Consider the following 25165-nt stretch of genomic DNA (forward strand, 5'->3'; position numbering starts at 1 on the left):
GCGGCAATCTCAAAATACTGACGTATTGCAAGTAAAACTTATGTTTGTTCTGTCAGGCTCATCAAACAGTTTATGAAGGGGTTATTTCGCACTTTCCCTCTTGTGCGACCACCTCCTCCGGAATGGAATCTCAACATTGTTCTCGCTCAACTAATGAAATCTCCATTCGAACCGGTACATAAAGCTGAGCTAAAATATCTCACATTGAAGGTCGCTGCACTTCTTTCTCGCACCTCTATCAGGTGAGTCAGTGACATACAAGCTTTAACTATTCAGGAACCATTCCTGCATTTCTCAAGTGACTGTACTTCTCAGGACCAATCCAAAATACATCCCAAACGTCCCATCTCAATTGTATCTTAACAAACCCATCATCATATGAACATTCTTTCCAGATCCAACCACGCCGGCTGTAAGAGCTCTACACTCTCTAGACCTAAAACGATGTCTCAAGTTTTATCTCCACCACACAAAGTAGCTACGTAAAATGGATCAGTTATTAGTTTCCTACAGTCAAAGAACTAAAGGAGCTCCTATAAGAAACCAACAATAGCAATATGAACTTCACAAACTATTCAGTTCTGCCACTCCTGAGCTGGCAAACTGCTCACCGGGAAACCTGAGGCGCATTCCATGAGGGCAGTGTCAACCTCAGCTGCTCTTTTTGCAGGGATATCATTGGATAAGATATGCCGGGCTGCGACATGGAACATTACCCATTCCTTTACACAGCACTACTGCCTGGATTAGGAGCTGTTTTCTATTCACCCATCAGCCACTAAGGGTTGTAATACTTGCTTTAGGTACTGCTTGCTTTTCTGATTCAAGCATGTGCATCTATGAAAGATCCAATACTGGATAAGAAAACAAGTTTCCTTCCTTTAACTGCAGTTATCCAGTATTGGTATCTTTCATAGATTCAAATGGGACCCTCTCGCCTCCCCTTTGAGGCTCACCTTTTACCTCAGTGTGTACTTCACTCTTGTGCTAAAAAAATCCGAGGGATAGAGCCTCTCTTGGGAGTATTCTAGAGGGTGCTGGTGCCTGATTGGTCAGGCGTCAAGTTTGGTTCTTTTTTCAAAAGGACATAGATAGGCTGTTCAATTGATGGCTGCTGCCATTATAGCCTATGTGATTCTCACATACTGCTTTTCTAAGGTACCGTGGGACTCCAACTTTGATGACGGGGAATGACATAAGCATGTTAATCTATGAAAGATACCAATACTAGATAACTGCAGTTACCTATAAGTACCTTGTTTTCTTACTCTACACACAACTTTCACCTCTGTCCCACTGAGTGGAAAACAATGCAGGACGGAGCTCATTACCATGTAGATTGTGAACTACGGAAGGAGTCGCCCCTTATCCTTCAAAGGAAAACACATAATGTCAAAGGCTAGCACTAGCTTTCAGGTGTATGCACAGCATGCAACTCTACAGCACTACTAACTGCAAACAGATACTTTCAGAGTAAATAACATTTTCCTTTTTTTTAATCTTGCTGAACCACTGCATGAACCATCCTATGGAATTTCTACATTGCTACTTCACTGTCCTATTCCCAGCACATGGTTATCCAATGCCTTTTGCCAGAACTGTAAACTACTCCTCAAAGCTGTTCAATTCAGTGCTTTTATAAAAGTCATTCTTCATTTTGTATTAAATAATTCTTAAAACAAGCACTTAAAATAGTAATATGTAAAAGTAAATATTTGAAACATTTGTATAAATGCAGTTTTATGCCAAAAAATATTTCCAATATTTGTTTACTTGGGTTCTTTACCTTGACAGTCTTTTCTTCACAAGGCGAAAGATATCAGAACAGATGACTTGTCTGGAAGCCAACTATCCTTTAAATTGCCACCTCTTTACTCACTATCATGATCTGTAGTACAGGCACTGTGTTACATCTGACAAATATAAGTTCATGGCATGTGTAGTTGTAGATGCACATGCTGTGCATACTCCTACGATCTATTGTTGAACTCAGACATGTACAACTTGTTTTTGTTCAAAGAAGTCTTTGGAGTCATAAGCTATAGTGGCACTTTAACTTAGATAGAAATGTGCATGGGCATTGACTCCATAGTCACTTTTCTTCCACAGTCTGGGTCGGACCTGCTTCGTTGTGTGGCAGTCTTGGTCAGGGCTTCTCGAGTTCTCTGCTCCCGGTAGCCCTCGAGCAATCCTTCAGTGCACCTACTTTTTTTTCTCACCATCGTGGTTTACTGCTTCGGTCTTGCGTCTTGGTGTTCATAATGCCTGCGCCGAAGCTCCCCATCTGACAGCCCCTTCAGCAGGAACGGGACTCGCTGCAACAAAGGTTGTTTATTCACCTTTACTTGGGCAAGATTATTGCCAAACCTCCACCACAAGTGCAGCAGTCTCTCGGTCTCAAGAGCCAGCCCAAATTTGAGCAGCAGTAAAAGAGACATGATAGGGGCACCTGTCAGCTGCCCTCAAGACCAGCTCATCTTTTTCTCCCCCGTCCCCTACCTTTACCAACTCCACCTCCCTCTTGGCCTAAGCGGTCTTTCCATTCCTCTTATAGTGAGGGAAGCCTGCTACCCTTAGATTCCTACGAGGTCCAGTGTGATCAAGATCACAGTATGACCCCCAAGACGATTACTACGGGATCTCTCCAGAGCCCAGTGACCCTAACCTATACCCTGCCAAACCCTCACCTCCACATGACACCACCTCTTATTATGAGGTTATTCAGAATTCAGCCGCCTTTGACAAGGTGGATTTACACTCCATACCGGAAGAGGAGGACTTCTTGGTGGAAACGCTCTCCTACACACCATGGGCCACCCAGTACCTATCAATGCTTAAGGATGTTCTTAAGCCAACACAGGAGGTGTTTAAAGACCCAGTGCAGGCCAGAGTTCTCACACCAAGGGTGTGACAAGAAGTATAAACCTTACGTTACAGGCCAGCTCCCGCCAGACTCATTGGCTGTCCCTGCTGCCTGTAAGCGAGCCACTGGCCAGGAAACCGGCAGGCAAAGGTGCCGCACAGTTGGTGACTCATTGGCGCATTGCAAGTTTTGTAGGGCTGATTGTGCCCAATGGGATGAAATGAGGAGTTCATAGAACACTTCCCTGATGAGTACAGGCAGCGGGCTCTGGATATTTTTCCCAGAGAGCAGGCCATCTCCAACACATTCATTAGATGCGCCCTTGACACAGCTGACTCTGCTGCCAGGGGAGTAAACTTGTGTCCTTGTAGGCAGGTATGATTGGCTTCATATCTCTGGCTTTAAGCCAGAAGTTCAACAGCATTTGGTCAACATGTCTTTCAGTGGAGAACACCTGTTTGGCCCACAAGTTGATCATATGCTGAAGAAAATCAAAAAAGATACAGCCAAAGCAATGGGAGCTCTCCAGTCACCGTCCCGTGTTCCACTTTTCAACCTCACACAGTTTTGTGGCAGCACTAAAGCCACCTCCCTGGAGGCTTCCACCTCCTATCATAGGCAACAACAGCAACCCCAAACATCCTGAGGATACTCCAGGGGCAAATACAGGGGAGGGAAACAATTCCAAGGTTAGCGGTAGAGGTGAAGCGGCTCATTCAGCCACCCCTCTTAAGCATTGACTCCCTCCACCCCAATCACACAAAACCTTTTGGCGGTGTTTTCAAAGGTTCCTTTCACAATGGCTCAACATTACCTCAGACCAGTGGGTCTTTGCCACTGTAGAGCACAGTTACAGACCAGAGCTCACTACCAAACCACCAGACATCCCACCACGCAAACTCTTTCCTGTCAACTCCAACAGCACTCCTCAAAGGAGCCATAGAGACAGTGCCGCCATATCAATGCCGCACAAGTATGTGCTCTCTGTACTTTCTATTTCCCAAAAAAGACGGGTCTTTCAAACCCACTCTAGACCTTTGCTCCCTCAACAAGTACATCTTGTCAGACCATTTCCACATGGTTACATTTCAAGATGTCATACTGCTTCTTTTGCAAGGCAACTCAAGAACTGCATTTGACTTGAATATACTTATTTCCACATTCCAGCCACCCTGCACATCGTCACTACCTCAGATTCATGGTAAGGGGCCAGAGCTTTCAATTCAAAGTTCTACCCTTTGGTGTTACCACCGTGCCCAGAGTTTTCACCAAATGTCTGGCAGTGGTCGCAGCCAGTGATTAATTTGTGAATGAAGAGGTGTCGGTGCTCAAAGCCCTCCTCTTAAACACGCAGCTGCTGCAATTAAATGTGTGAACACCGAATACTGAGTCAGCGTAATCCTGAAGCCATATCGGGCCTCTTCAATCCATTTAAAGCAACTCCTTGCCCCTTCAGCTTACTCTTGCAGCTTTCTGCTTTCTCCCTTTGTGATGTATTTTCGTTTTTCCCTTCCCCCGTCTTTCCCATATGTGTTTTTTGCTTGCAGCAAATGCTTGAGGCAGAAGAGCAAGCCCCGACCCTCAAAAATAAGTGCTGGTGTTCAGCACCGGAAACAACAAGCACAAATTAAGCACTGGTCGCAGCGCATCTACGGAGGAGTGGCATCCACGTCTTCCCCTACCTCAACAACTGGCTTGTAAAGAGTGCAGGCAGCAGTGTCTCGCTTTCACGCACAACACTTTAGATATCCTTCACAGTCTGAGCTTCACCATCAATTTGGGAAAATCCCATCTTCAGCCACAACAGATACAACCCTTCCTAGGGGTAATATTGAATAGTCACTGCAAAGTCTTACCTCAATCCTTCTCAAGCGCAAGCCTTTCAGTGCCTGCTTCCTCTTTCTCAACTGGTTTGCCAGCTAACTGTATGCATAGGGATTCACCTTCCTTGCATGATAGCTACTTGCATCGCCATAATTCCACATGTCCTGTTACATATTCATCCGCTCCAAGAGTATCTAGCCAGCACAGTGGTCTCAAGCGGAGTGTCTGTGGGAAGATCTAGTGTACATAAAAGACAGCACCTATCACTCTCTGCAGTGTTGAAACAGCACCAATTTCTTACAGGGCAAGCCTTTCCTAAAGCCTGCTCCACAACTGACTCATCATGGACACCTCTCTCATGTGATGGAGGGGCGCATCTACAGGATATCACTGCGCAGGGTTTGTGGGCTCCCTTCCAAGAGACATTTTGTGTAAATTTTCTGGAGGTGCTGGCGGTCCAGTTGGCTCTCAAAGCATTCTTTGGCCACATTCACCACAAAACAGCCCTGATCAAGACAGATAACTTGACTGCCATGTACTACCTTCACAAACTGACACACACTCCTCCCAGATATCAAGGTTGGCACAGGATGTTTGGCAGTGAATGGTTCACCACAAGGTCCACCTCCTGCGGAATACTTTCCAGGAGTGGACAACAACTCTGCAGACCTGCTTAGCAGGGTGCAGCAACTAGTCCACAAGTAGGAACTCCTCCAAGAGGCCCTGATCCCCTGCTTTCAGCATTTCCCGACATAGATCTATTCGCACCCACATAAAACACAAAATGGCCAAGCTTCACGTTTAGGTTCCACACCCACAGTCCATGCAAAATGCACTTTGGAATATTGGTCAGGGATATTTGCCTATGCTTTTCCACCTCTCTCATTCCATCCTTATGTGAATCGGAAGCTCCGGCAAACCTCCCTCAACTTAATAGTGGTTTCTCACACATGGGCCAGATTCCTTTGGTTCACAACTCTCCTCGATCTCTTGATAATTCGTCTTGAGAAGCTCTCCAGCAAGCTGGACCTTCTCAAACAACACCAGGTTACCTTAAGACATCCTACATCCAGACAGCTCAATCTAATCACCTGGCTCCTGGGGTCCTAGAGTTTAGTTATCTAAATTTACCTCCTGAGTGCATGAACATCCTTAAGTAAGCCAGATGCCCCACTACTACGGCCTGTTGTGCCACAAAGTGAGAGACGTTTGTCCACTACTGTCTACACAAACACACTGCCTCTCTGAAACCAACAATGCAAGACATTGTCTGCTCCATATTGTACTTTCAACACTCAGGCCTGGCTTACACATCCGTTCGCCTACATTTAGCTGCAGTGGCAGCATACTTACAAAATAGGGCACACTCCTCTCTGTTTAGATTACCTGTTAACAAATGTTTTTGGCAGGACTCAAGAGTTGGCCTTTTCAGGATACCCCCAGTCCCATCCTGGAATCTCAATATCATCCTCACAAGACCTATTGGACACCCCTTCATTCTTGCCCTCTACAATTTTTATACTGGAAGACGGTGTTCTTAAGTTATAATATACTGAAATACACTGTTCCAAAAAGTGCAAGAAAGCAAGGAACTGGGGTCCTAATAATTAGGAGCAAGAGTCCTCACACACCCTATTGGGTGTCATGCTTCATCATCGGACATGCTCCTCGTCAGACCGGCGCTGCAATGTCTGACGGGCTCCCTCTCTCGGGGGGCTCTTTGCCGGAGATCTTTTCTCAATGATGCCGCAAACACAAAACACAACAAGGGAGTGGGAAAGAGGTAATGGTCGAGCACTCTATACTTACTCATGTAAGTGACTGGTATCCTTCCTTTTTGACTTTGTACTGACAGTTGCAGACTGCAGGAATCTAATTAGTTGATAGTAGGAGAGATTTAAAATACATTAGGTCCTGAAGAAGCGTCACTGGATCCTTTGAGGCCCATAGAGACGCGAAACATGTTGACCTCACTGCTGAGGTGCGTCAAGTAATTCCTGGCCTCCTCTTGTTTCTACAAACCAATATGGAGTGGTGGAGCATTACCTCTTTCCCACTCCCTTGTTGTGTTTTTAATCTTGGCCATTTCCCTAAATAGATTAATAAATTTTATTATTCAGAGGGTTGTGAACCAATTTTTATTTTTCCATTATTCTCCCTTCTTTTTTCTCCTTACTCACTTTTGGGGTTTGTGGCATCATTGAGAAAAGATCTCCGGCAAAGAGCCCCCGAAAGAGGGAGCCCGTCAGACATTGCAGCGCCGGTCTGACGAGGAGCATGTCCGATGATGAAGCATGACACCCAATAGGGTGTGTGAGGACTCTTGCTCCTAATTATTAGGACCCAAGTTCCTTCCTTTCTTGCACTTTTTGGAACAGTGTATTTCAGTATATTATAGTATCCGTAGGAGGGCATACACTGGACCATTAATCCTCCATATCCCCTTTTTTCAATTCGGTGTTCTTAAGTTGTCATCACTTCCGTTAGACAAGTAAGGGATATTCAAGTGCTCACATTAGGGGAACTGTTTTTGAGGTACACTCTGACAGGTTAGTACTTAGAACTAATGCGAAGATTCTACCCAAGATGATCTTTGCTTTCCACCCTTACACGACAGTAGATCTACCCTTGTTCCAAACTCAGTAACAGAGAGGGCACTTCACACACTAGAAGTAAGGTGGGCCCTCATGTATTACCTTGATAGGACAAAATCATTTTACACAACAGCTATTTGTAGCCTTTTCAAAACCACGCAAAGGCAGTGCCATTTCAAAAGCAGCAATAGATCACTGGTTACTCAAGTGTATTCTAACCTGCTATGCCACAGCCAAAAGGAAACTCCCTGCTCCGCCAAGGCTGCACTTTACACGTAAAAGGTCAGCCTGAGTGGCATTTTTAGGTAACAGTAGCTGAGATCTATAAAGCAGTTACCTGGTCCACACCACACATTATTGCTGGAGGCAGTTAAGCAGTCATGCTGCTGGTACCGGCGCTGAGACAAGGGGAATCTAGAGAATATATCAGTAGCACCGTGAGTTTGTTTGATTCACACCTGATTTTGCACAGCAGGTTATTTCTCTCAGTGTAACAGCACGCGCATCCAGTAACGAACACTCTGTCAAAATACTTTTCTGGTTTAAATTGTTCACAGACTCTGTGGTGTAATTGGCCATAGTTTGTTTTGTTGGAGGTTCTTGGGTGCTCACTGCATGATTTATTTTTTATGCCTGCTTATGTTTTAAAAGATTATCCATGGTTTGATGGGATTTTTTTTTTTTTTTTATATCAAAGTTACCCTCGACAATGGGCTTCTTCCTTGACATGCATTGGGTAAATTTCTGGGTTACTCAGGATGAGGCGTGAATTCTAATGTGATGCAGAAAAAAGCTTGGATGGGCATTTTCTTTAGTATATAATAATGTTTGAAGTCACACTGCCTCTGTGTGAACTAATCAGTCATTGAAGAATATTGGAATAAACTTGGATTACAATGGTTTACGTGGAGTGGATTTTCGTTTCTTGATTTCTATGGCTTATGCCTACACAGCTGTGCAGCTTGAGTCTGGTATGCAACGGTGCACCAGCCAGTTATGGTATTCAATCTTCGTGCCAAGGGGCAGGTCACAAATCACATCTACACGCCAAGATCTTGCCATTGAGCATGTTAAATCGTTGATTAGTGAAATACGTGAGGTGTGCACTGTTCATTTGTTTTTGCCACACCACACATTCACCAAACACTATTTTGTGGCTGTCTGAGCGAGGCAGCAAGCCCCAGTGGGCTAAGCTGTCCTGCGTACACTTTTGCAATGTTCTGCAACATCCTCTAGTTAGCTACTACCTTGTAGGATGAACTGCTTTACTTTCTATGCACAGCATCTGTATCTACAGCTAAACATGCCACAAACTGAAAATATTACTCTGTAAGCATCTGTGCATGGCATGTAGTGCTGTAGATTCACATGCGCCACCCTTCTCTCTGGAAACGTTTGGATTTTGCAGATAGCTTTTTCCTTTTTTAGCTCTACTTTTCTTTTGCATGGACATCTTTATGCATTCTCATGCCCTGTGTCCATCCTCACCCAGTGAGCAGGAAAACAATGTAACTATGGAGTTGATGCCTATGGGCCAACTAACTGAAGAGTCACTATATCTCGGGAATCAACAGACTTCTTGGAACAAAAACAAGTTGTAGACGTCAGAGTACAAAAACTAGACGGCAGGAGTTTCCTCAGTGTGTGAATCTGTAGCACTACATGGCATGCACAAATGCTTATAGGATAAGTAATATTTTCCGTATTTTACATAGTCCAGCACTTTGTTGATTTCAATGATCCTAAAATGGATCATTATCCTTGTTTGCCGCTTGATCATAGTTATCCTTGACAGCCTTATCAGGTCTTTAGTTCAAGTATGAAATTTGGCGTCCCTTTGTTTCTGACAGTAGAGGTGATCCCCCTCCAAACTACAGTTCGGAATGCTATGTTTCGGTTGTTTAGGACAATAGTTTTGGTAGCAGACAATTGATACTTATTGACTTCTCAAATGAACACCAGCCTGTTTCAGTTTAGGAAAACAGACTACATTTAAAACAAAAAATTGATTTAACCAGTTATCACAGATATGGTGGTCTGCTGACCCCAGCAGGCTGCTTCACATTTAGTGAGGCACAGTTTGCAACCTACTTCATGAAAAGTAATGAGGTAGGTGACATTGCAACTCACTTCAAATAGGAATTCTGCCAGTCACTGTATTAGTATATAGCAAGTTTCTATTGCGCTTGTAACATATTGGTCCCATCATTGGCGTATCCCAGAGTTAGACTATTCGTCTTTCTTGAAATGCAAAATGACAAAATGTGTCTTCAGTTTCCACACCCTCACCCCATAGGTAATCTTCTATGAATAAACTGGTCAGGGAGTTTTGCCTGCACTTTTCCTCCTCCCCCACTATTCCTGTGCACTGTCAGAAAGCTTTAGCAAACATCCCTCACTCTCATCTTGGTGGCTGTTTCCTGGGTCAGACAACTGTGATTCTCAATGTTCCCCAAGATTTCTGTCACTCTACGCCAGAAACTCCCTAACAAGCCGGAACTTCCCACACACAACCAAGGCAGAGTCAGACACCCAGACCCTATGCAGCTCAAACTTGCAATCTGGCTCTTGGAGTCCTAGAATGTGGTTACCTATATCTACCTCAGGAATGCATGGACATCCTGAAGAAATCCCACAGACTCTTGACGCAGGCCTTCTATGCAGTCAAGTGTAAAAGATTTGTCCACTGTTGGCACTCACAGCACATAGACACTTAAAACACCTGCTTTACAAGATATTATATTCTACCTCCTTCATTTGCAACAATCAGGACTAACCTACACTTATGTATGCACATAGCTGTCATTGTTGCATGTATGCAGAACAGGTAATACTCAACAATTTCAGAATCCCTGTCATCAGGGCTTTCATGAAAGACCTTCAAAAGGTCGTCACACCCAGAGTTCCACAGGGCCTGGTCTGGAACCTTAATATGTCCTTACCAGGCTTATGGGCCCTCCTTTTGAACTACCACACCCTTGCCCTTTACAGTTCCTTTCATGGAAGATTGCCTTCCTTATAACTATTACATCCTTGAGGCATATAAGTGAATTACAGACTTTTACACTTAAGGGAACCTTTCTTTCACGTCCGCAACAAAGGGTCATTCTGCATTCTGAAGACCAGGTTCTCTCACTTTCCATCTCAACCAAACTGCACAGCTCCCAGTCTTTTTCCCCCAAACAGACCCTGTGGCCAAAAGATCACTTCACATGTTTGACGCTAAATGTGCCATTATGTGTTACAATGACAGGACCAAATCTTTTTTGCAAAACCTGACAGCCTTTTGTTGCTTTTGCTAAACCCCATAAAGGTCATCCCGTAACAAAAGCTGATATAACTAGGTTACTTGTAAAATACACCCAAACCTGTTATCTTAAAGCCAAAAGAATTTTGCCAGCACCTCTCAGGCCACCCGTCTGAAGGGTGCAACAGTGGGTTTCCTCTGAAATATCCTCATAGTTGACGTTTGTAAAGCAGCTTCATGGTCAACTCCACATACTTTTACAAAGCACTACTGTGTAGCACATCAACAAGCTAGAGTTGGCCAAGCAGGCTTAAGGACTTCATTTCATACATCTGCACCATCCACTGGCTGACCAACGCTTACGGCAGCATTGCTTTCCAGTCTGTGTATCTATAGCCATACATGGTACAAATGGAATATGTTTCTTTCTTTGTAAGCGTCTGTTCGTAACGTGTAGTGCTGTAGATTGACATGTCAACCACCCACCTCAACAGGAGCCAGTGGTTGCTACAGATATCCTCCCCCTTTACACTTCTTCTTGTATAAATACTAAACTCATGGTCATCATACTGTTCTTACCACTCCATTCTAACTGTCATTCACTGTGTGGAAAACAGTCTAACAATGAAGTTGCACATTGCCAGCACAGGGAGGAGTCACATCACACCGTGTGACTCGAAATTATTTGTTGAACAAAAACAACTTTTAAACTTCCAACTCTAACACTTGATGGCAGGAGTATGCAGAGCATGTTAATCTACAGCACTACATTCTACGAACAGATGCTTACAGGGTAAGTAACTTATTTGTTTCTTCCTGTAGCACAAGTATCTGCGTTGTTGGAAGTAGAGAGATAGCTACTGATCAGTATTTATTACAGAATTCTCAACAGTATTAAGTGTCCTGCTATTGTATACAAGTGTTTGCAAAAATACGTCTGTTGCTGTATTTTTTGTTACTACTAGTAACCCCTCTCCTGGTTTATGGCCTCATTTGTATTGTTATCAATGTTTTATGTAGCTTCCAATCATCCCTATTTTTCCCTGGTACATTCATGGGATTTAATGCACCCAAAAACAGCTATTGCGCTGAACCAAGCCACCTATCATTTTGATGTGTACAAAAGTTACACAGCATGCCTTTTGTAACTATGCTTAATGTCATGGTTACATGACATGCAAAACCTTTATATTTTAGCACAAAAGTTGTCCTGGGGTTAATTTTTAGTTTGAAGGGAAGCATTTAAACAAAGCACAGCGAGCAGCCACTCATGAGGTGTTGTCCCTGTCCTTTCACTGGGAATTTTTCCCACGAATGGCGTGTAATTACTTGCAGTGGTGTAGTGGCATAATTTTGTGAATTTCACATAAACGCGTAAAGTGAAATGAATGAAATCATGCAAATTACATTAGCATCATTTAAATTTCCCCAGTCCTACTATTAATGATGAAAAGATACATATATTAGATTAGTTGGGTGTGTAATTATATACTTTGTGTAGATCAGTGCTACAGTCTCGCACCATATGATTTCAGAATTCACAGTATGGTAATGAGGACATCAGATCTAACCTCCTCTTCTACTCTAGCCAAGCAAAGTATGTATTTTATTGTGAAGCTATGTAAGCATTATAGGTTGGGAATCCGTTCTAGTTGGATATTTATCCAGCGTTCCAATCCACTGAATACAGCTCCCTCAGTCTTCAAGTTCATAACGATATCATCAATAATACTGTTCCCCTCTCTCTCTTCTTATATAAGTCACCTTAGCTGGGGCATAAATAGAAGTTCAAATACTTAAGCTCCTTAACCTATGAACTAGACATAGATCGTGCAACAATTTGCAAAATCTAACATTTGATTGGGTGATATTTGCCATTACCCACATTTCATTCTTCAATGTGAGATATGTGATTGTAGGAAAGTACCCTCTTTTTGCCATAGTTAGCCCCACTTTTTACCTGTGTTTTGCCTGTGTTCACTGGGACCCTACTAACCAGGATCCCAGTGACTGTGCTTTCTCTCCCTCTAAATTTGGTTGTTCCTGACTCTGTACACCCCACAATTGGCGTACTGGTGCCCCCATGTAAGTCCCTAGTATATGGGACCTAGGTACTCAGGTCAATGGGACACCAGGGGTTTCCCATGGGCTGCGGCTTGTATTATGCCGCCCATGGGAGCCCATGCAAAATGTGTCTGCAGGCTGGTCATTGCAGCCTGTGTGAAAAGGTGCGTGCACCCTTTCACTACAGGTCACTGTACGTCACCCCTATGGCAGGCCCTCCTAGCCCAGAGGGCAGGGTGCAAGTACCTGTGTGTAAGGGGAACCCCTGCATCAACAGAGGTCCCCTACGAACTCTAGCTCCATTTTCCTGGACTTCGTAAGTGCGGGGAAGCCATTTGACCTGTGTACTGGACATAGGTCATACCTGTGTCCTGCTACATAATGGAAACTCCAAACCTGGGAATGGTTGGTATCAAACATGTTGGAATCATACCCCAATACTGTTGTCAGTACTGGTTGTATGATTCCATGCACTGTGGGTGCTCCTTAGAGAACCCCCAGCCTTGCTCCTACCAGTTTGCTGGGCTTTCCTGGACAGCCCACGCTGCTGCCATCCTACAGACAGGTTTTTGCCCTATCAGCTGCTTGACCAGCTCAAGCCCAGGAAGGCAGAACAAAGGATTTCCTTTGGGAGTGGGAGGCAACACCCTCTCTCTTTGGAAATAGGTGTTACATAGTTTGGGTGGGGTAACCTCCCCAAGCCAATTGTATGCTTTGATGGTCACATTTGGTGCCCTCCTTGCATAAACCAGTTTGCACCAGTTCAGTGACCCCCGTCCCTGCTCAGGCATAAAACTGGACAATGGAAAGAGGAGGGACCACTCCCCTCTCCGTCACCACCCCAGGGGTGGTGCCGAGAGCTCCTCCAGGTGGCCACTTGATTCTGCCATCTTGAATCCAAGGTGGGAAGAGGCCCCTGGGAGCATCTGAGTGGCCAGGTCAGACAGGTGACGTCACAGCCCCCTCCTGATAGGTGGTCACCCTGCTAGGGGACCAATCCCCCTTCCAGGGCTATTTAGTGTCTTCCTCTGGGGTGGGTCCTCAAATTCGACGTGCAAGATTCCAGCAGGACTCCTCTGCATCATTTACTTCATGCTGGCCTCCTCCGGGACTGCAACTGGACCCTCTAGGAACTGACAATCTGCAACTCTAGTGACGACTCCACTTTGCAACATTGTTTCTCTGACTCCTTCCAGCAACTGCAACATTTCCCTGACTGTGCATCCTCTGAGGGTGACGAGTCTTCAGCCTGCACAAGAAGCAAGAAAGAGTGAAGGAGTGAAATAGTCACGCCCCTGCATCTGCAGGCACCAACTGCAACGACCGCCGGCTGCATGGATCTTGCATCACAGGTGGAGGTCCTCTCTACCAGCTATCCAACTTGAGAGACAGTAAGCCCTTACCTGTCCTTGCAGGACAGTACCCCTGTGCACCATGACCCTTGCAGCTATCAAGGCTTGTTGGCTGTTCTTCTAAGGGCTCCTTAGGCTCACCTGTTATGCTGCTAAGTGTAAACGGTTGCGTAACCCACTCACTTCTACTGAACATGATATCTTCTGTTGTCTCCTACAACTCCAGATTTGGTTTATACATTAGTTAGGCTACACCTAGACCCTATTTCTGCTTACATGCAGATTAGAGAACACTTTTGTCAAATCCTTTATTGTATGCCTTAAGTGAGTGATCCCACATAGGGTACCTCCTGCCCCCTTCTGGAATCTTAACGTTGTCCTCCCCGGACTGATGGGACCACCCTTCGAGCCATTGCATACATGCTCCCTGCAGTTATTCTTTTGGAAGGTTGCCTTCCTCATTGTAATCACCTCACTCAGGCGCGTTAGTGAATTCCAGGCCCTAACTTTTCAGGGACTTTTTTTCCAAGTCCACAAAGAAAAAGAGGTTCTCGGAACCAGTCCTAAGTGTTTGCCCTAGGTGATCTCTCTATTCCACTTTTCCCAGTCCATTGAGCTCCCAGAGTTCATCCCACAGCCTGCCTTGGTAACTTAAAGAGCACTTCTCACGATGTTAAGCATGCTGTTGTGTATTACTTTGAGAGGACCTGATTTTTTTGCAACACACAACAGCTGTTTGTAGCTTTCTCTTAGCCTCATAAAGGCCACATCATTTCAAAGGCAGTGACTGCCAGGTGGATAGTTAAATGCATTAATGCCTGCTATGCTAAAGCTAAGAGACCACTATCTTCCATCCCAGGTCCCACTCCACCTTCAAGCAGGTCGATATTATGGCTTTTCTGGGGAACATATCCATAGCATACACACGTAGAGCTGCCACTTGGTTCATTCCACACACTTTTATGAAAGATTATTGTGTGGACATTCTATCATGAAAACAGGCCAGAGTTGATCAAGCTGTCCTCAGGACTTTATTTGAGACCTCTGCACCATCCACTTTCTAGCCACTGCTTAGAGGAGTACTGCTTCACTCTGTGTAGAGCATGTGTATCTACAGCCACACATGCTACGAACAGAATATGTTACCGTGTAGGCATCTGTTCAGTGCTTGTAGTGCTGTAGATACAAATGTTCTTAGCCTCCTCCCTGGAAGCCAGAGGTTTCTACGGATCTCTTTCTCTTTAACATTTCTTTTTATTTGCATGTTCACTATTCTTCCTGTAATCACTACTCCTTATTTACACCCATTGGCTGAAAACACATGTGCATCTACATCCAGAGGAGGGTTTGCCAGGACCTAGTGATTCGAAAGAACTCCTAGGAGAAAAGCAATGCCAAAGCCCAACAATACATAGCAGGAGTATGCAGAGCATGTCAGTCTGTTGGCACTACATGGAACAAATAGATGCTTACAGAGAAAGATATACCTTGTATCTGTATATCAATATCTGTGGCTCCCTGAGTACCCCTCTTCTTTCCAGTGTTATGATGTAGTAAGACATGCAGACCATTGTCACTGCATCTTGGCCTGTCTTCTTTTACCCTAATGTACAGCTAAGGAGATTTAATGTTTACCATCTGTGATATATTCTCTCCCTATGTCTTTACAGGTCTGAATGGAATGAATAGCAATATATGGGAACACTTTGCTTCTGGCAGCTTTTCCCCTAGTACATCACCTGCATTTCTGTCAGGGCCGCTCAATGCAGATCTTACAAGGCTGCGCCAGGAACTAGAGGAATCCAACAGCACAATCAAACAGTGGGAGGAGTCCTGGAAACAGGCCAAACAGGTACAAAACCAACACACTGAAAGAGTATTGTGTATAAGAGATGGGAGAAGAAGTAAAGGCTTCAGTGTTTGAGTGTTCGGTATGGGACACGGCCAGTGCTCCTGAGGTGAAGAATGCCAGAACATTAGGTGGTATGCTGAAGGAGTTCAGTGTTAGGGCACAAGAGTGTAAAGTCAGAACAGGGAATAGTACTGAAAGATTGGAGTAAATCAATAAAAGAGAATGGAATGGGACCCTGAAAGATTGCATTGGGATACAATACAAGAACATTGTAGAGTGATATTGAAAGTGACCTGAGAGGTAGACTGGTGGAGGAATATAATATGAGGATACTGCGTTGGATAAAGGGCTGGGCCACTAGGGGGCTGAGTGCACTGGAGATGTATAGGACAGGGGAACTGAAGGAGCATAATGCCAGTAAACTGAAGATGAACAACATATTTAAAGCACACAGGCAATGGATTTGTATTGAACCCTTGCATTCTACTGCTGCACATCCATGGCACTCTCTCTGCTGATCAGTCAAACCCATCTATAGACGTGCATCCAGCCCTGAAACATCTCCCCCAGACCATGACAGATGGTGTGGAGTGGAAGGTGTGTAGGATACCACACTCCCTAAAAACACAAGTGCTATTACTCTCCTTGGTCGCTACCAAAGGATAATATGCGTAGATATGACTTGCTGAAACACTGTCAGCAAGATTTCACTGAAATGCTGTAAAAAATTATCTCAATAGTTAACCAAATTATTAGTGCTGCAGTCGATTCAGCTGAGCTAGCAGCTACAGGATATTGCTTATCCATATATTGAATATACACTGGATGTATGGCATTTCGATTCATTGATCATCATGGCTGCAAATCATCCTTAGAACCTGAGGCACAATTAAAATCATGTTTCAGGATTATCTCTGTTTGGACAAATCACTGAAGAGGAAATGTGAACTATAAGAAGTGAGGCAGAAGTTCTGAAAGCAATTGGCCTCGAAGAATTGAGCAACAGTACAGACCACGGTATTGCTGATTTTATCAGCGTAGAGGTTCACACCCCTTTGTTTTTTGTTAAAAAAACAAAACATTCTGTTTATTAGATTTTAACATATACAACATCAACATTCACCCAATGTAGGCCAGAGAAACATTACCAGTAAAATCAGAATGTATATTGCCAGGCTATTGTGGTTATTTATATAAAGAACAGTGTGCTTAATAAACATGCTGGATGCACATATGTTGTGAAAGTGTAGGAAAAATGAGGAGTTCTCTAACCCAAACTCCGCCTGGAGGTCCTGAAAGAATATATCCCTTTAGAATTAACTATGTGGCAGAGGATGGAGATGCCAAGGAAGGCCTATCTGCCAAACCCCTCCAAAGCGATGACCTGAGATGGGTGAGCACCATGCCACAAAGCGGTTTCTCCCATTAGCTTTTCCCTCCCATCCCAGGCACCGGAGAGAAGTCTGCCAGAGTCTTTATACCATCAGGGCAGCTGGAGGTGCTGTTCAGAACAGTTTTCCCCCATGAAGGTACTGTAGGTGACGTTTCGTTCCCAGCAGCAGGCACTCCACTGCAGGTGGGATCGTCTGTGGGAACATTAAGCTAACGGTTAAGAACCAAATGGTGGGAGGCCTCACAGTATGAGATCACATCTATCATTGCCAGCCCACCATTGTAACCTCACTTACAATGGTGGGCTGGCAATGATAGATGTGTCCCCCAACCCCTATAAACATGGTAAGTAGTCTGTTGAAGGTCGTGAGGAACCTCTTGGAATGACAGAAAGACTAGTTCTGGAGTAGGTGTAGCATTATAGGAAGAGTAACCATTTTAAGCAATGCTGCATAGCTTTATAAGAACAAGGGCAGGAATAGCTGCAAGTAAGGGACACTAAATTCCCTGTTGTAGCATCTGGCTCATTATTGTTGATTTGTACCCCCAGGTAGCAGAAACCAGAATAAATAACAGTTAAGCCTATCCCACTTGCTTCTGTCAATAACTGCAATGTGTACCAGCGGGAATAATTTTGTCTTGCTCCAGTTGACATGCAACCCAGAGGCATTGCCAAAAGAAGTTACAATGTCCATTATGATAGGGCCTGACATTTCAGGTTTACCCACATAAAGTAGGAGGTCATCTGTGTGTACAGGAAAACCATTTAAATCGTGTCAGTGTCATCCAGTCTCAGCAGGGTTCGATCAGATGGGTGAACAGAAGAAGTGGCGACAGACGTCCCTGCCACGGACCTCTCCATAGTTGTAAGGGTGTGATAAAATGACACAGCCCCATCTGACCCAGGCCCATGGTGTATTGCACAGGATTTTGATGTAATAGAGACAGTGTGGGCCCAAATCCAAGATTTTCAAACGTGAAAAGGGGGTAGGACCATAGGCTATCAAAGGCTTTCTCATAGTCTATTGCCATTATAACCAGTGGACCTTGTAAGTGGCCGGCCATCACTATTGCTTTGTGGAGGCGACTTAGATTATATCTGGTGGAATGATGTGGCTGAAGACCGCTCTGGTTTAGATGTACTAAATCACACATTACACTGGTGCTGATTTGCCATCCTTTAGTATAGCCGTTGTAAGGGATTCTTCAGAGTTTAAAGGGAGGGAGCGAGAGGCTCGGGCCACCGCATATACATTCAGTAGGACCTGGGCAAGAATGGAAGCCTAGCATTTGAGGAACTCAGTGGGGAGTCCATTGAGGCCTGATGATTTGCTTGTTGCCACCTAGGTAATAGCTTGTACCAAAAGGCTAGTGGTGAGTGGCACATCTAATGTGATGCGCTGGATTGTTACTCCCAACCATTACTCAGTGGTGTAGAATACGGGTCAGCATATAGAGTAGAGAAGCATAAGCCACAAACATCTCTGCCATGGCTTTCCCGGTATATGTTCCGTATGCATCTGCATTGTGAGTAATATGTGTGTATTTATTTTGTTGCCATGCTCAAACAGCCTACTAAGGGAGGCTTGCCAAATATTCTTTGCCTCATCTGGTTGAGTATGTTGCAGCTCTTGGGTGACAACAGTAAGTCTGTGAAGGAATATCAGGGAGCCAGTTTGTGAAAATACCTTTTAGCATCAGCCACTGCTTCTTCAAGAGGAAGAATGATAACTCTTCTCTCACTTGCAGTAGGATGTCATGGAAATTATTCGCCACAAATCCACTGCCTCATAGGCCTGACATGAGGTTCCAGATGAGCCCACAGAGCCCGTATTTTGTTGGATGTAATGGGTGGATGTTTCTCTAAGCATGTCTAGTAAGGGTTTTTTTGGTCAACCACTAAGTATATAGTTTCCTGTGTATATGCTGTGTGTTTGGACAGGCCTTTTGCATGAAGTTTGATAGTCACTGTCCGGCTGAGATAAGCTTATGGGAGAAAGAAATAATCAAGGCACCACGCAAGTTATGAACTCCAGAGAAAAAAGTGCATCACCACTGGGTCAGGTTATATTGTTGCCAGACTTCACAGAGATCCAGGGCTCTGCCGACATGAGCCAGTGGGCTTGCGAGTAGGCAGTGTCAGTAAAGGTGGCTCTTTCCTGTGCAAGGTCACATCGTTCAAGCCATTGAAATCACCTTATGCTATTGGGGGACCCTTAGGTGCGGATAATAGGGCCATACTAAGATGAGAGAGCAAGGCTTGTGTCAGAGGTTAAGGGGTGTAGATGGAGCACAGCTTCAAAGGGAATCCTCTAAGTGTGCCAACTGCCTATGTATAATGGCCCAGTCTGTCAGCCTTGCTGTGGTCTGTCTGAGGGGCAGGTGTGCATTAAGGAGGATAGTGACTCCTCTGGGAGCCTCTGGGGAATACCATCTGGTACATCTTACTCACGTCATATGTGTGTAGGCATCTGTAGCTATTCTTCAGCAAGTGTCTCCTGAAGAAGCAGAGGTGTTCAGCTCTCTTGAGGACTGCACTTTATTTAATCTTGTTCAGAAGGCCATTGGCATTCCAAGTAAGGCATCATAAAGGACTGGATTGTGTTTATCCACTGGGACGACAGTGCATGTACGTAGTGTCAATGGTCAAAAGGAAGGCAGTGATTGCAGCCTTGAGAAGTATATCTGATAAACATGCCGTCAACAAGCAACATTTAACAATCCTGTCCCTCCACTCCATATTTCGAATCATGAAGTGCCAGTTGAACAACTGAGGACGCTGTCCTGTGACCAGATCTCGAAGGATGCCTTTGCCATCGGGCTAACCCTAAAAACTGAAAACACCGGCTAACAGTGAGGGAGAACATTACATATGTCTGAGTTCACGTAAAATCCAGGCCCCTGAGTAGAGAACCTGGGCAGCAGAGAGAAAAACTGTGACGGCTCCAGATGTGACCGATATCAAGGGGTCTAGGCCAGGTAGAGATCGGAATAAGTTTCCTAGCCAGTCCAACAGGTTTCCCTCTCTCTGATTTACTCTGGTCGTAGTGTAGCATCTTATGCCGGTCCTCTCACTAAGTGCATCAACGACCTGTCTTGCAACTGCTCAGAGTCCACTTGCTCACCATCAGTGGCCAACACTTTGGGTGACTAGAAAAAGCCATGTTCCCAACGCTGCTTTCGCCCATTTGAAAGAGAGAGATTCTGAATGGGAGAAAACGGCGGTGGGGACTTTGCCCTTCCCGATCACCCAATGGCTCGGCTGCTGATGGAGAGCAAGTGGACATCAGACCAGGACTGCCCCTATCTTCGTCTCAGGAGTCACTTTGAAGTCTTGTATAGTCTGTAGCATCTTAGAAGTGGGTGATTGAAGTTTCACCACAGCCATCGAAAAATCATAGAAATGTTACTAGACCTGTAGGTCAAGTAAATTGAATTATCTACTCGACGATAACTGTAATGTACGTGACCTTTAAATGGGTCTCAGTTGTGTGACCCTCGGTTAATATTTTAGTTTACAGAGTCACTATTTTCTTCATTCTCACATATGAGTGTAAATTCGAATATGTGAACTCAGAATTTCTGCTGTACAAAAAAACTTCTTTGTTTGCTTAAATGGACTAAACAATTGCTCTATGTATAGAAAGAATCTAGTCCACATATAGGGGACAAGTAGTCCATGACTGGCCTCTTAGTTTACTAACAGCATCACTACCAGAGCAGGAGTGTTTCTAGGTTTAACTTTAAACACTCATTTTTAATAAATATATTACTAAAGCATGATGTGGTAGCACACTGTCATTTACAGACAGAAAATTTCCAAGAAGTGTCCAAAAAATCTTCCCACTAACTTACAGCTTTACTGATAAAACTATATAATGTTATTAACAAATCTGTCAAAATCGGGTTTCAGAAAACATTTATGCTTTGCACATCACCACAGAAGGTGTTCTGATTTGTTTTCATCCTATTAAAATAATTTTTATATCACACACAAGTACAAACAATGGGTTTTCTCAACTACTGAAATATATTTGAAATGTTTGTACAATTGACTTACCTATTTAAATGTTGTGTGTTTAGGAAAAAAAAGACAAAATCTTGGCACTCTGCAGTCACAAGGAATTTAATTGTAAGACAAACTTAGCTTTGGCTGTCTGAACACAGAGGAAATAAGATTTAAAGGCCTCCTTCACTTTCTGGCTGACCAGAACACCTGTTCTTTATCATCTCGCCGGAAGGGTGGAGTAGGTCCTAAAAGTAGCTCGACCTGATTAAATATAAGTCGCCATAGAGAGTGGATGAGTAGAATTTTTTAGACCTGCACCAGTTGTGTGTCCTGTTGTCTGTTGCAGAGTCAGGCAATCTAGGACCAGAGGCTAGCGGTGTGGTGTACTTATCAATTTTTCTGTGTTTGGAGGCAGATTGTGATTTTTCTTTGGTCAGAAACATCCCTGGCTGTTTCAAGTGGCATCCGCCCCTGCAGGTGTTGGGAATCATCGCGTATCCCAGAAGGCCAGAACAGGGCGCAGGTTATCACCAAAGAGGCAGGGGGGCCCAGGCCCCAGCTGGTCTTTCAAATATTTAGACAGAGCAAGCACCACTTGCTGCAGCAAGGTTACGATCTCTGGCTCACACTACTCCACACCGCTGGCCTGCTTCCAACACTACCTAGGTAGGCTGCTTCAAGCTTGTGGTCCATGCAACTGTCAAGGAGCCCCCCAGAAGTCTCTCTGGGATCATTTGCGGCACTTCAGGGACAGTCAGCACACCGGGAACAAAAGACAATACACCTCAACAACAGCATGATGAAGGATGTTGTGGGCTGGTGTTGGAGCTTTTCTAGAATTATCTGCCATGTTTAATTGCTCACCCATGCTCCCAGTGATCATACCCTTCGCTAGTCTTTTCTCCAGCAACAACAAAAATACCCTCAGAGTCTGAGGTATTCTTTCCAGTGATGGTCATCAAAGCTGAAAACAACCTCATCAAAGTCTCCTTGTAGAGGCAGGCACTTTTCTGGCACAAGACATTGTGACCATTCCATACCCCTTTCCCTCTCATTACACCCTAGCCACCCCTCATTACCTTCTCTAGTTGGGGTAGCGGTATCCTTGCACATGCCTTTGTGGTCTTCAGTTATAAGAGACAAGTGGATGCCAAGTATTGTAGATGCTTTCTGTGTTTCAAAACCATTCCACCTCCATCCGCACCACAACCAAATTCAAAGCATCAGATTTCTATATTTAGGAAAGAAACCTCAATTCTGTTGATTAAAAAAAAAAAGGGATCAAACAAGTTCCTTTGGATCTGAAAGGTCTAGGAATTGATTGCAGGTACTTTCTAGTTCACAAAAAGGTCACACACAAGAACTAGGACCGACACTCAATCTACGATGCACAAAACAATTCGTTAAACAACCTAGTTCTTCAGGTCAGTGAACAAAAGTCAACTTCATCACTGGTTCAAAGACTGTCTTAATTAAAAACAAGCTTGTATACCATAAAGGCAAGGGCATTTCCTGCAGAGGAGAGAGTGAGTTTCATCTATCCAGAACAAATGCCTTGTCCAAAAATCACCCTAATACCCAAATGCCGAGTTGATAGCCTCCCTAGTAGATTCTGTGGCTTCTTGCATGTGTTCTCTCCTGATTGCACTGTTGTGTATGAGACCTCTCCAACAATGATGTCAAAGAAAAAGTTGGGATGACAACTGAATTCTGACCAAAGGAGCAAAACAATCACTTATTGGCATGGTGATGCAAAAGATACAATCTGCCTGTAGCAACACTTTTTCAAAAAATAATTATATCTCAAAATATAGTAACAGGTGCCTCTCTTGTGGGATGTGGAGCTCATCTCCATAATCTGACAATTCAGGATCAGTGAACAGAGGGAAAAGCGCACCACATAAACAACCTTAAACACAGAGAGGTCCATCTAAATTGCAAAGCCCTCTCACATCTCTGAAAGCTTCATCGACCATTCAGATACAAATGGACACCACGACCGTGCATTATGTAAACAGTCAGGGAGGCACCAGATCAGGAACACTTTTGCTGCAGGCTCAGTTGATCTGGAATTGGACTTTGACCAACAATCCACAATGTAAACCTAACAGCAGTATGCATTCCTGGGGAAATAAATGTCCAAACTTATTTTCTCAGCAGATGCTGCGAAGATTCACATGCATAGGTACTGCCTGATGATGTTTTAAATAACATTTTGGAAGACTGGGGAACACATTTGGTATACCTCTTCAAAACAGCAGGGGGGGGGGAAATGTGAAATGTGTCCAGACTACTAGAACAAGGAGCTCCAGGAAATGCCCATTTAATCAAATAGTCGATGGCATTTTTTTATGCTTTTCCACCAAAGCCATCTATTTACACTTTTCCACTGATCAAGATTGGCTGAGGCCTTGGTGGTTACCCAGCCTAAATTCAAATAGCCGTACAACCACACAATAGGCTGCTGTGTAGACTGGACCTGCTAATGAATATTCCGGTAAAAGCCCAACACCAAACCCTTCCATCATTGAATTTGGCTGCATGGCCGCAGAAGTCAGACAGCATAGCCACCTAAATCTCTTACCAGCCTGTATGGAGATAAAAAATAATCAAAACTTCCCTCTACAAGGTCAGTAGCTCCTTGAATTGCAATCTTTATCTACAATAGATTCTTATAATATTTTCTACTCTTAACAGGTTACGAGAACCCATCCTTTATTCCTTCTTAAAGTAGGTTCAGACTCCCATATGAATCAGACTATTACTCTTCCTACCTTCTTTCCTAATCCTTCAATACCTGCAGAATGTGCCCTACACTCTTTAGATATCAGAAGGGCTCTCTGTTTCTGTCTGGCCAAAACAAAGGCTATAAGGAAAACAAATGAACTTATCTTTAAATGTGGTCAGATTACACAGGACGTAGCCACATCAAAAAATCCATAGCTAGATAGTTTCTTGTATCACTTTATGCTATCAATTAGCAAACCACTACCTAGCAAACCTAGTGCTCATTTTATCAGAGCAACTACTAGAGTTTGGGATAGACATGTACTAGTAGCTGACATAGTAAAGCAGGTACATGAAAATTACAACACACATTCACAAAACATTATCGCTTGTATTCGGACACTCAAACAGATGCTAAAATGGTTAAGGAAACCATACGAAATAAGGTAGAGTATTTTTCAGTCTGTATTTTCTATAACGCACCTTCTCCAGGATTTCTTTCATGCTGTTCTCTTTAAGCTGTCCAACAGCCGTGATCTAAACGTTTTAAGATTGCTATTCCAGTCTAGTGTTTGACTATTAGTGTAGATCCACGAAGCAGAAGAAAAGGTTCCTTACTTGAGGTCCTAGTTTTGCATCATAGGAATTTTCATTTGAAGTCATAAAAAATCCCATCTGCCTCCCCGGCTCTGTAAGGCTCGGCATTGGAAAGCGAATAAACACTAAGAACGGGCTCTCTGACGTAAACTGCTAGTAGGGTGCACTAGAGATATGTTTCTTTTTTTTCATTCTGCAATGAAAGCCTATCAGGTTGCGTTGCCTTTTTCTTCTCTTCATACATTTTCACCTTTCTGCACATGGAATGCTGCAATGCAAGCTTCAAAATGATACTCAGATTTATCATATTGGGAAGTAACCATGCATGTAAGTATTTGTGCTTTTACCACACATTGTAATTTTTATATATATATATATATATATATATATATATATATATATATATATATATATATATATATATATATATATAGGTGTGTGTGTGTGTGTGTGTGTATATATATATATATATATACTGTGACTGTGAACAAGACTCCTTAGGGAGTTGAAACGCGTTGGTGGTTGTTATTTTGGAATAAATATGCACTATAAACTTCGTGGAGTGCAGTGAATACTTTTGGTGATTTATATATATATATGGCATAGCTGCAGATACACACGCTGTGCACTGTTCCTGCCATCTA

The 25165-nt window shown here is 43.8% G+C and overlaps 1 protein-coding gene across 4 annotated transcripts in view; it reads left to right on the plus strand.

Moving 5' to 3' along the window:
* The window catches only part of UNK (unk zinc finger), an 890253-nt gene that overhangs the window by 676146 nt on the left and 188942 nt on the right, over positions 1-25165 (plus strand). For all 4 annotated transcript variants that reach the window (XM_069200175.1, XM_069200176.1, XM_069200178.1 and 1 more), the window contains exon 14: positions 15615-15796. In XM_069200175.1, coding sequence (XP_069056276.1) covers positions 15615-15796 — 182 coding nt within the window. The remainder of the gene's footprint in view (positions 1-15614; positions 15797-25165) is intronic.

The sequence above is a fragment of the Pleurodeles waltl genome, chromosome 7 (assembly GCF_031143425.1).
Source record: "Pleurodeles waltl isolate 20211129_DDA chromosome 7, aPleWal1.hap1.20221129, whole genome shotgun sequence".
Lineage (NCBI taxonomy): Eukaryota > Metazoa > Chordata > Amphibia > Caudata > Salamandridae > Pleurodeles > Pleurodeles waltl.